Source organism: Muscardinus avellanarius (assembly GCF_963383645.1).
Source record: "Muscardinus avellanarius genome assembly, chromosome: 13".
NCBI classification, from domain to species: domain Eukaryota; kingdom Metazoa; phylum Chordata; class Mammalia; order Rodentia; family Gliridae; genus Muscardinus; species Muscardinus avellanarius.
Window position 1 is genome coordinate 11,702,847 of NC_137799.1, and position 12,630 is coordinate 11,715,476.

The following is a 12,630-nucleotide window of genomic DNA, read 5'->3' on the forward strand; positions in this document are numbered from 1 at the left end:
CCCAAATCCCCAGTACTTCTGGTCCTAGGCATTCTGGCCAGAGGGTTCTCACCTGTACTGATGCTGAGAAGATTAAAGATAAGCTGAGAGTTTAGAAAACAGATTAATTTCACTATTATTTTCTTCATTGTGGCAATTTTAATATAAATGCTTTTAGAACAGATACTGAGTGGCATTGCTAGACCCTGAGTGGCATATGTTTAGTCATTTAAAACATTTTACTAAAATTTCAGTCTTATTTGAATATCTACGCAAAGCCACACAAATTAACTGTCCAGATGTGTAGTAATTGTTCTGTTGAAATCTGAAGAGAAAGCGAGCTTGAAAGCGTGCTTTTTTGAGGTGGGAAGCTAAGAAAAGATAGCTCCTTCTTCCAGGCTTACTTGCTAATCTTGACTTCAAGCATTTGGCTTTGCTATTTAAGAGGCAACATGGAGGAATGGAAAGAACATCACATACTTTAAAGCAGAAGGATCTGGTTTCGAAACCACAGCTTTGCTGATCATGGCCACGCAACCTGGATGCGCTCTCACCTGAGCTTCAGCCTCTCCTGTTGTAAAGCAGGGAGGCTGCTGCCTGCCCGGTCTGAAGAGCCAGCGGAACTGCTGGGTGGGACTGTGCTTTGAAGCATCTCAATACCATGTGTTTCTGCTGCAGTTGTTCTTGGCAGAGAACAGTTCTGGATAAGTGGAGTCTGGCTTGACGCTGATGTGCTCAAAGGACTTTATTATTAAGATGGTTTTAGCTTCAAGAAACCCTAAGGAAGCCCTTCTAAGGACGTTGGTGAAGAGAGACACGGTGTATTTGTTTTTGATGATTGATTGCTGTCGTACCTTGGGACCGATGACTCAGGCATGGATTGACCTTTAGGCCCCTGTACACACATTTCGGGAATAAACTGCCTGCTGCTGCTGTTAGACAGAAATATGTGACAGCTAGCTAGATATTGTTGTTTTATTTTTTTAATCCCTTCACAGTGTTGGATTTTCTTCAAGTTTACACCTTAAAAAATTCATGCTCTTTGAAGAAAAATTTAAAAAATACAAGTAAACAAAATGAAACTTCTGCTACTGAGAAGTAAGCATCTATTTTGATTTATGTTCTTCCAGATATGTGTAATCCCTATCTCTTGATTGTTAGCCCGTCACATTTATCTCCAGGCTTTCGGTTTTTGCCAGACAGTGGTCTCTCGTCTGTAGGTTGGGTGCCTGTCCATTTACTTGTTTACATGAACTCCCTGGTCGTGGTGTTGCTGGTTTGGTGAGTCTGGACGCCACCAAACTTAGCCTCACAGGAAGTTCTCCGGTTTTGCCTCTCCCGGGGTGAGTGTGCTGTTTCATCGAGCCTTGGTCAGCGCTGGCTACTATTCTTTTCAATTTCTTCTAATTTAAGATGCTAGACGGTTATTTTATTTCAATTCCTATTTCTTTGGTTACTAATGAACTGTGTTTCTAAATGTGTTTTCTTTTGTAAAGGGCTGTCTTTTCTCTGTTGGAATATGGATATTATTTATCTGTGTGCTCTTTTCAGTTATTAATATTCTGCAAGTTGCACATATTTTTCTGAGATTCAAATTCCTATGTTTTACATTACTTATAAGTCTTTTTTTTTTAAGCCAATAGCCTGTGATTTATAAGGACAGATATTTCATGTTTAAAAACTTGGCTGGAGATGTGGCCCTTGTGGCACGGGGGCTTGGCCCCCTTTCCTGGAGGTTGGCAGGTGTGGGCGACCCCCAGTGTCACCTCGGAGGCCCGTGGGTGGGTCCGGCTTCAGCAGGCCACGATGGAGCAGGCCCTGCTCTCCCTTCAGGACTCGGCAGGGTGTCAGTGCAGCAAGAGTCTTAATGAGCACCCGGCTGGGGCAGGTGGAGCTGGGCAGTGTCCATCCGATGGCTGCGGGGATCGGTGGCATGCAGAGCTTGGCTTCTGGCCCTCTGCTGCCGGCTGAGTCGTGTACTCTTCCTGTGCTTGTCTGCCCACAGCCTGACTTCTGGGGGTGGGGGGGGGGGTTGAGCAGGATGGGCAGGTGGACGGGTGAGCCTAGGGAGACGGTGGGTGCAGAGTTAAGGCAGCGGGTGACTAGGCAGCCACCGCAGTTTCTTGTGTGTAGCACTCTCTGTGTTGGTTCCTGACTTGCACCTGGTTTTTCTGTTTTAAAGAGCTTTGTTCTGGAAGCGACACGGGCCACTTGGTAACTGTGGGTGGGCTGAAAGAGGCAGACTTGTGGAGGTTGCTAGGGAGCAGCCATGGAAATTCCTGGCAAGGCTGGCAGCTTGGCTGGTACATGCTGAAATCTAAGCGGGGCACCTCGTTCCTAAAAAGGACATGACATTGTGGCTCTAAAGCCTTTTTTATTTCTTTTTTTGGGGAAAAAAAAAAACTTGCCTTAGATAGGAGTTTGCCTTTTTATTCAGCTTAGTATGGTAAGTTTTGCATTTACTGCCGGCTTCCCTGGCTCCTCCATTTGGACAGTTGTACCCACAATTCACTGCAGCTTAAGTCAGCATGTATGGGCTCGTGCTCTCTGCTGCCAGCCAGCCAGGTGTGGGGAGGAAGGCGCAGGCCCAGTGATGAACACTTGCCGGGTGGGTGGTGACCCAGGTTGGCCTCTGGGAGAAGTGATGGCTGATCTTGGGCTTGAAGGGTGACTAGGAGTTCTCTGGACTGCCACGGGGCAGAGGTGAGGCTCGGAATGGCAAGCCGCATCATCGCGGCACTGGTGGAGCGCCAAGTGTGTGTGCGTGCCCCGGGGAGAGGAGGGCTGAGGAAAGCAAGAACTGGTCATGGAAGGTCCTGTGTGGCCTCTCTCAACTGTATTGCTGCACACAGGACGGATGGACGAATGGTCTTTCTTTCCTTCTTTCTTTTTTTGCAGTACTAGGGATGGAACCCAGGGGCATTCTACCTCTGAGCTACACCCCCAGACCAGTCTTTTTTTTTTTTTTTTTTTTTGAAACGGTCTCACTGAGTTGCGAAGGGCCTCACTATGTCCGCGAACTGCGACCCTCCAGCCTCAGCCTCCCAAATGCTGGGATTACAAGCGCACATCCGACCATTGAGGACTTTCTGTGTGAGAGTGACTCAGGAACACAGCAGAGACAGGAGTCCTCCATAGGCTCGTTAGTTCTGTAATCCAAGACAGGACGGTTATCACTTCAGCGGGGTGCCACGAGGATGACTGTAAGGTGTCCTCAGTTTTGGAATAGAAGATCCGGGTAAAGGATCTTTCAAAAGAGATTGACTTGGAGTGGTATGGTATGGCACCTTGTAATCCAGTTCTTGGGAGGTTGAGACAGAGAGATTGCAGGTTCAAGGCCTGCACAGTAACTTAGCAAGACCCTGTTTCAAAATAAAAACTAAAAAGGGCTGAGGTGTAGCTCAGAGGTAGAATGCCCGGCTTTCATCCCCAGCAACACACACACACACACACACACACACACACACACACACACACACACACACACACACACACAGTTTCGCCTGAATTTTGTGTATGAAGAAGACAGCCAGTAAGGTAGCTTGGTGCTGAGATATGAATGGTTATAAGAAGCAATACTTGAATGTTTTGTAGGTCACTTGTGGCATTACCAGCATGGCATGTGGCCGATGATTGATTGTATATAGTTCTGAGTTTTGGACCAATATCTAGGAAATGTGAATAAAATGATTAAAGAATACTAGTCTGTTTTTACATTTTTTTAAAAAAAACACAATAGCCTGTTCTTTCCCCTGCGTCCTCACTGCATTGCCTTGAAATGACGTGAGGGTTCTCATCTCGTTTTCACTGCTTTGAGCATCTGCGGTCACATGTGAATCCGCACCCCTGTTTGCTGTGGAGCAGACATGCTCAGTGTTACCCAGAAAACTCTTGGCCAAGTCCACTTGTGCTCCATCCCCAGCACTTCCGTGTACTTCAGAAAAGGGGGCGCCAAAGTCCTCCGTTCTTACAAGCTGGGAGCCACAGCTAATCAGCAAGTGCTTAGCAGTCATCTGGAATGGTGACTATCCCTTTTTTCAGGTTTATTTTGGGGCCCACATATCTCTGATTTCAGGGGAGGCAGAGTCAGGCATTTTAGGTAGCTCTTGCTTTCCTGAAAAATTCTCCACACTGTGTGTTGTGGTCAAGGTGTAAACAGGGAAGCCAGGAATACAGTGTAGCAAGCACCCCGAGTCCTTGTGTGCTCCCGCCCTGCAGAACTGTCCCTGGTAACATTTCTCTAGCAGAAGTCTTATCTGCAGTGTTGTTTCTAAGCAAGGAAAAGCATTTTTGATAAAGGAAGAATTGCTCTATTGGGAGAAATATTTTTTCATTTCTTAAGATAGTGAATGAAGCTGAGCCAAAGAAAATATATGTGCCTAGATAAAAGAGTAGAGTGAAAGTGTTTTTTTGTTTTTTGTTTTTGTTTTTTGGTACCGGGGATGGAACGCAGGGCCATTCTACCTCTGGGCTACACCCCAGCCGTATTTTTTATTCTTTATTTTGAAACAGTCTCACTGAGTTGCAAAGGGCCTCTAGTAGTTGAGGCTGTCTGCGAACCACGAACCTCCTGTCTTAGCCTCCCAAATGTTGGGATTACAAGGGTGCACCACCACGCCCTGCTAGAGTGAAAGTATTTTTGTGAAACTACTGAAGAAAAGATGATGCAGAAGGAAAAACAGCCAGCAAATTGTGAGGGAAATGCCTTTAAGATAAGTGTGGTTTTCTCTTGAACAGTAATTCATTACAGTTCTTCACAGAGTTGTTAGCTCCTAGGTCTTCTTGACTTTCTGCTGTGATTTTTAAATATTGATCTGGGGGCTCTGACTCCTTTACCCTTTGCCCTTGGGCTCTTCCCAGAGATAGAAAGGGTTTGTGTTGGGAAAGGCAGGCCTGCTGGTGGTGGCTGCACAGGAGTATTTTGTATCTAAAATTTTTTTTCCTTGAGATTTCCTCATTTGCAACTTTCTTGCATATTCCCGACAGCTGTCCTTTGTTTTCCACATAAAACCAGCCTTTTGTTTTTTAAACTAGTGAGTTTGAGAAGACTGCTTCTCAGCTGTGCCTTAAATTCGAAATTTAGAGCTGTGTGTGGTGGCACATGCCTTTAATCCCAGCACTTGGGAGACGGACAGGAGAATCGGAGGTTTGAGGCCAGCCTCAGCTACTTAGCAAGACTTTGAGCACCCTATCAAGACCTCGTTTCAAAACTAAACATAAAAAGTACTGGAGGTGTAGCTCAGAGGTGGAATGCCCCTGGGCTTAATCCCCAGTACCAAACACCCCCCCCCCGAAATTTAGGTTACTCTTTCCTCCTCACCCCTGGATCTTAGGCGGCCCCGGTTTTTCTCATTGGTGAAATGTGACCCTACTTTCTTGTCTCTTTGAGGAAATATTTACTTTGACATTTATAGTTTGGTTTAGTGAATTTCTTGTATATATGCTGGCTTTTCTGGGTGCACTGGTTTTATATGTTTAATCTATTTTCAAAAGGGCTTTTAATATATACCCTTTAAGTTACCATTTTAGTTTTTTTTTATTTTATTTTGAGAGGGGGAAAATGGTTGCCTTTCCCTCCCAAAGTCTAAATGAATAGTCATTGCTTGTGATGCTGGTGCGCACTTGGCGCTTCCCACTGCTTTAGACGTGATGGCTCCAGTGCTGTGAAGGTAATGATCCTCAACCGCAGCAATATTCTGTAACAGGGGTATCTGTCATATTCATCGGGATTACCATGTTCATTGATTTGTGTCTGTAAATCTGCTGTTTCTACCCTTTAAATTTGATCTATAATTGGACCTCCTTAAATGGTTCAGATAAGGTAGTCTGTATTTTCTCAATGCAGTGTTGCTGTCAGCTTCTCCTTTTTCATTATACATTCAGCAGACTTGATAAAATCAGCAGGACACCTCATTTGAAACTGTTTAATCGCTGCCTTTTTCCTTTGCTAAACCATTGAGGTGGTCAAGCGATGTACACAAATCATTTTAAATAGAAAATATGGTTTTCTCTGTGACCCAGCTAAATAGATAGTGTTATGCAAAACAAGTTAAAAAGTAATAAATGCCAAAAAAATCTTCTAATTGGAGTAAAAAATTGTGGGCAACTCTCTCCTCTCACCAAAAGTAGAGTATCCTGAAATATTGCCAGGACCCTATGCAGACAAGATGATGGTTTTCTAAAGAGTCTCTGGTATCTGAACAAAGCAAGTATAAATTTTCAAATAGTGCCAAGCCGCCTTCTGCATTCATTCTAAGAGAGCCCGTACTTATTTGCAGTGTCTTCACCTCCTATTTTGGTGGGGATAAATTTGCTATCTGTTAATATCTATGCAGCATAACCTTTCCACCATTTGCTATTGTAATAATAAATTTTTGTTTCTTTGTCTGTCATTTTGTCTACTCAGCTGTTACACTTCAAAGTACAAACTAAAAATAATAGCGCCAAATAAATGCCACATAATAAAGTGTTTTACAGTTGTAGCTGGAATAACCTGGTAGCTGCAGCTCACAGTCCTATTACCATTGCTGGTGGCTCGTTCTTCCCTGCATGTCAAGGTGACTCTACCAGGGCCTGCTCATTAAAACAATGTATTCTTTCTAACCGCCTTGGTGTTTAGCCTGCTTGCAGCAGCCCAGCAAGGCCCAACTGGAGCATGAGCCTGGCACCGCGCATAGGAAATTATGTGGCACGCACTTTCTGAAAAAAGTACAAATTCTCCATCACTTCATTTTGATACTTCAGCATTTTATTGTGACTAATTTGCAATTAAACCCGTCAGTAGTAGAGGTAGGGCCAGTTGCAGGTTGACTTGATGGGCGGGTGGTAAGAACTCGGGCTTCTAGAAGAGCATGTTTCTTGCCCTGTTGATGTGGCCCTGTGGGATTAGGATTCACCCTGCACCTGAATGTGGCACCAGGCGTGTTTTGCCCTTTTCATTGTCCTGAGGTAAGATTGAGAAAGAGAAGCTGAGAGTTGGCAAAATATACTAAAAAGGCATCTTTTTCTTACAGGTTCTGGCTCCTTGGCAGCAATGGCTGTGTTTGAAGATAAGTTTAGGCCAGACATGGAGGTATGTCAGTCCTTGTAGTTTTGTTCTTTCAGGTATTTTTGGGCTGTGTGTCGAGCACTTACCGATTGATTGCCGATTTCGCCGCAGCTCGCCCGGCCTGTTGGCGCAGTGTCCTGGGCCCCGGGGTGCGTGTTCGGGGACTCTGGCTCCCAGGACAGCGGCCTTTCGTGTTGTGCCCTCCCTCGGCTCGAGGAGCCACACGTTGAGCAGTGTGCCCTGGGCTTTGGGCTATTTAGGACTCTTCGGCTATAAATGCTGCTGCAGTTTGGGATGTTTTCTTGTGTACTAAGATTTCAGTGTCACGATAAGATTTTCCTCTTCTCACTAAGAGCAACTGCACTTAGTGAGTTGCTTTGCGTGTCGTACAGACCTGGCCTGAAAATGGGGGCAGTTTAAACATTCCCTGTGAGTTATTCAGTAACTGGCAGAAGAAGGGTACAAGATCGCGTGTGTGTGGAGTCGGTATGATGGGTCTAGTGTCTGAATTATATTTATAGGAAGGTCTTTCACTGCATTTTCTTCGGTCGTGGGGGAGGAGGTACCTTGCGGACACCAGTCTGCTTTAATGATGGAGGTGCCTCCTCTTGAGCCCTCCCCAGTTAAACCTTTCCACTAACAAATCCATTTTTGAAGGTGCATTCACTATGCTTGGATGCTCGCAGTGCCATGTTATTCTTCCACGGTGCATCCTCCTTGCCACCCAGCATGTCGACACAGGTCCTGAAGGCAGCCTTCGCCATCTGCTTGTGTTTTATTTTTTATTTATTTATTTATTTATTTATTTATTTATTTATTTATTTTTTGTGGTACTGGGGGTGGAACCCAGAGGCATTCTACCTTTGCGCTGCACCCCCAGACCTATTTTTTTTTTTTAATTTTTATTCTTTATTTTGAACCCGGGTCTCACTGAGTTACAGAGGGCCTCACTAAGTAGCTGAGGCTGTCTGTGAGCCACAGTCCTCCTGTCTCAGCCTCCCAAATGCTGGGATTATAAGTGTGCGCCACGACGCCCAGCTTGTTCCCCCCTCCCCCAGTTCTGGGGATGGAACCAAGGGGCACTCTACCTCCAAGTGACACCCCCAGCCCTATTTTTTATTCTTTATTTTGAAACAAGGTCTCACTGAGTTGCAAAGTGCCTCACTAAGTCGCTGAGGCTGTCTCTGAATTGTGATCCATCTGTCTTAGTCTCCCAAAAAGTTAATCCAGAAAGTTGTCAGATTATTGTGTCCTTCAAAAAGAACTGGATCAGGAGTCAGAAGAGTATGATTGTAAGCATTAGTTTTCTCCTCTGTAGATGGGGTTGAACTGAATTTGTCCTTAAACAAGAATACAGTGCATACAGGTAAGTTGGAAACTCTGAGGCTGTCCGTAAACTGCGATCCTCCGCTCTCAGCCTCCTAAATGCTGGGATTACAAGTGTGCACCACCTCGCCTGGCTGCTTGTGGTGTTTTGAGGGTTTTTTTTTCTGGTAGGGAGCATCAACTTTTTTTCAGTGATAAGTAGGAAGTTTATAAGTGGTTTACCCCATTTTTTAGTGTGAAGGTTGTTTTGTTTTGGTGGTACTGGGGTTCCTGGAAGCCCTTCTACCTCTGGGCTATACTCCCAGACCTTTTAATATTTTTATTTGAAAACAGGGTCTCATAAGCCAGCGAGGCTGGCTTCGAACCTGTGCGATCCTCCTGGCTCTGCCTCCCAAGCGCGGGGATTACAAGCATGTGCCACCACGCCCGGCTAGTGTGAAGGTTTTTGTCATTCCCAACTATGCAGTATTTTGTTTAGGAATCAAAGAATTTGCTGAAATTACTTTTGACAACCCTTTCATGCTAATTGTCTTTGGAGAAGGTCACATGAAAAGTATTTTGTTGTTCTACCAACTTATTGTTAGTGGAGTTCTATAGCTGTCACTACACCTTAGTTTGGGTCAGGTGCTGTGAAAGCCAGACAACACAGGTAGTAGAGGCTGCCTGGCCAGAAACCGCTGTGCCTTTGGTATATGAGGACAACATAAGCCAGGCTCCTGGCTCTGGCTCTCGGTGCCAGCCAGCTCTCAGACATCTGCAGGAGTGAAAACAGAGAACTTAGGTAGGTGTTTCTACTGAAAACCATAGTGTCTGGCCCCAATTAAGGAATAGTAAAGAGGGCCAAGAATAAAATTATAAATGAAATTAGGATTCTCTATTCTCTTCTCATTTCTCAGTGTTAAAATTTATTCCCACATCAGCATTATTTTCTGTTTGGGGTTCTTAAATACACAAAGAGAAAAAAATAATATATATTAGGTCACTTAAAAAGAAAAAAAGTTCCCTAGTCTTCTAACTAGAGGAAAGAAGGTTTGAGCCACATTAATCTTTTTAAATTTTCTTGAACGTTTTGTCTATTTCCAATTGATTGGGACTTTCATATGTTAAAGGAAAATGAGAATTGCCCAGAAAGTTGGAAGTATGAGATATATTAAAAGTGATTTAACACTGCTATAAAGTAATTTTATACTAGAATTTGAATTCTAAATGGCTCAAATTCCATGATTTTAATATTGATGTGATTTGGGGGGAGAGATCACACCAGCAACTCTTTAGCAAAACTTCTGATGCTACTAGTCGGAAGGCTGTGTTTCTTAGTTAGATTATATCTGTAACTCAGAGTGCTAGTGTTCTGCATTACCTGTGAGACCTTGAAACAAGCCAAATCAATTTTCATTTCAGCTTGATTATATAAATTTGAAATTTGACAGACACCGAGGATCTGTGAAAGTTGGAGATTGCCGTCGGTTTCTCAAGTGGAAGTTTAAAAGGCAAAGGAAAACGTAATAACTGTCAGGAGAGAACACTTCAGCAATCTAAATTCATGTTCGTAGATAATAAAAAAAAATGTGAAGGCCACGCCAGTCCGGGCAGGCGCGGCACCGCTTCTCTTGGAGAGTGAAGGGAGGCCGGGGTGGAGGCTGAGGCTGCCTAGCCAAGGTGGGAGGGCACTGCCGGCGACTTCTGCCTGTGTTGTGAACGCTGCGCTGTCATATCTGGCTCTGCGTTTGCTTCAATCTCAAGGAAACAAGACGTGCTGGTTTCAAATTTCTGAATTTTGTATTTTCCTTCTTTGGGTGGCAAGAAGTTCCCCGTAACTTTTCCTTCTTGTCTGAGTGAGGCAGCACAGCCTTCTAAGTCCCTTTCAGTTGGGAACGGGCTGGATATGTCTCAGAAGCCCAGGAGAGCGCGCTGCTGCCTCTCCTATCCCTCTTGGTTTGCTACGGCAGCAGCTCTGCACATACTCAGAGAAATGCATTTCCAGGGGCCATTTTTAGGATATTATAATTATAAATTGTTTGTCAAACAGGAATTTTTAGGGCTAGACTCAAGAAACTAACTCTAGGCTGTATTGCTAAATAATAAATTAGAGAAGCCAAACGTCTTTCTTTTCTTTCTTTTAAAAAATTTTTTTATTGGTGCATTGTAGTCGTACATCTTAATGGAGTACAAGATGTTAGAGGCATACATGCACACTTGTTTTTCTTTTTTAATCTGCATACCTGTACCTTAGATGGTGCTGGACTAGTTTATTTATGGAATGAGAGAGTCTGTGGACGGTATGGAATGACGGTCCTGCCGTCCTTCCTGATCGATTCCTCTTGGCCTGGAGCCACGCTGTCCGATACGCTAGCCACTGTCCACATGTGGATCTCAAGTGCTTGAAATGTGGCTAGTCAATTGAGAAGGGCTGTAGGTAGAAAATATACACGAGATTTAGTTGAAAAAATCTTTAGTATCTCATTGGTAATTGTTATACTGAGCTGGGGAGGGTGGAGCGTGGCTCAGTGGCAGGGACCTTTTCCTAGCGCGAGTGAGGCCCTCAACGTTTGATTCTCAACATTGTGTGCGCGCACTCCACACACACGCTTGTATTGACCACATCTTGGAATGGTACTATTTTTGGTATATTGTTTAAATAAGAACATTAATAAAGCTAATTTCACTTAAGATGGGCTACTAGGAAGTCCACTGGGCGCAGCTAATCTAGCATTGTCTCTTAACTTGTCATTTATACACTGCACTTTCTTCCTGCCATGTCCAGGTGCCGCCTGTACTTTTGATTTTGTGTGAGAATTTTCTTTAACTCTCTTTTTTACAAATGCAGTGTAGTTTATGTATCTCAGATACACAGGTCCTCAGTATACTGCCCATGGGTTTTGGCAGTTGTAATCACAACTACTTGCCATTCAGATCAAAACATGGCCAGGTGTGGTGACGCACGCTTGTAATCCCAGTTCTTGAGAGGCCGAGACAGGAGGATCGCAGTTTGCAGCCAGCCTCAGCTATTTAGGCCCTCTGCAACTTAGTGAAACTTTATTTCAAAATAAAGAATAAAAAATACGACTGGGGGTGTAGCTTGGAGGTAGAATGCCCCTTAGTTCAATCCCCAGTACCACACACACAAAAACAAAAAATCAAAACACAGGGCCTTTACCTCCAGGTGCCCGTTTCTAGTCAGTCCCTGTCTGCTTTTCCTATCCTATTTCAGTTTTCCTTCTTAATTTAAAATTATTTTTAAGTATAATTTTTACCTGGAATCCCGAGTGTGATAGGGTGGTTATAGTTTTCTCCGAGATGCGTGAAAGTGTGTGCGTGCTGTGCATGGAGACTGGACTGAGTTCCTGTGTCACCATCCTGTGCAGCAACCTCAGCTCGCCATCCTTGTCTGGACAGTGTGTTGCTGTTGACTCCCTGGGCCGCCGCCTGGCTTTCTCATTTATATGCGCCCCGTGCCCTGTGGGACACACCCGTCCCATTGTTTAATGGCTCTTTTCAGGGTGCCAAAGAGAGTGGGAGCTTCTTGAGGGCAGAGCTGTGGAGCCCTCTCTGCTCTTTAGCTCCTGGTGATTGTTTGTGCTTGTTGAGTTGAGAAGAATAACCCTGAGCTAAAGTAAAGGGTTTTGCTGGGAAATAGAGGGAATTTCCCATCTAGAGAGTGCTGAGCATATATTTAAATAACAGAGGAAGATCACTAGTGCCCTTCTCGAAACAGTGAACAGTATTGGCAAAGCAGACGCCCCGCTAAGTACACAGAGGAAGGGGAAGCAAATGCTCACTGGGAAGGAACAGGCCAGAAAAGCAGACAGTGCAGCCCACTCAGGATTCCTAGATGCTTGCAATGGCCCTCTGCGGTTTGGGTTATAGGTGCCAGTGACTTGCCTCAAGGGAAAGCCCTGGCAATGGCCAGTGTGTTTAGGGGACCTTAAAAGTCGTCACAGCTGGGCGTGGTGGCGCACGCTTGGAATCCCAGTACTTGGAAGGCTGAGACAGGAGGATCGCAGTTTGCAGCCAGCCTCAGCTACTTAGTGAGGCTCTCTCCAACTTAAAGAGACCCTGTTTCAAAATCGGGCTGGGTGTGTAGCTCGGAGGTAGAATGCCTCTGGGTCCCATCCCAGCACCACACACACACAAGTCGTTAAAAATTCTTACCTAGTCGGGGCCCAAATGCCGCTTTGCTTTCTTGTTTTTCCCTTGCTGTGCTTATTTGTTTCTGTTTCCTTCATCTGGGGTGGTGACTGGTACCAAGCAGGTATTCAGCCAGTATTTGTTGATGG

At 44.7% G+C, this 12,630-nt stretch overlaps 1 protein-coding gene across 1 annotated transcript in view; it reads left to right on the plus strand.

Annotated features, from left to right (window-relative positions):
• The window catches only part of PSMB7 (proteasome 20S subunit beta 7), a 62,120-nt gene that overhangs the window by 24,641 nt on the left and 24,849 nt on the right, over positions 1-12,630 (plus strand). The window contains exon 6 of the mRNA XM_080709550.1: positions 6,993-7,051. Within this exon, the coding sequence (XP_080565676.1) occupies positions 6,993-7,051 (59 nt within the window). The remainder of the gene's footprint in view (positions 1-6,992; positions 7,052-12,630) is intronic.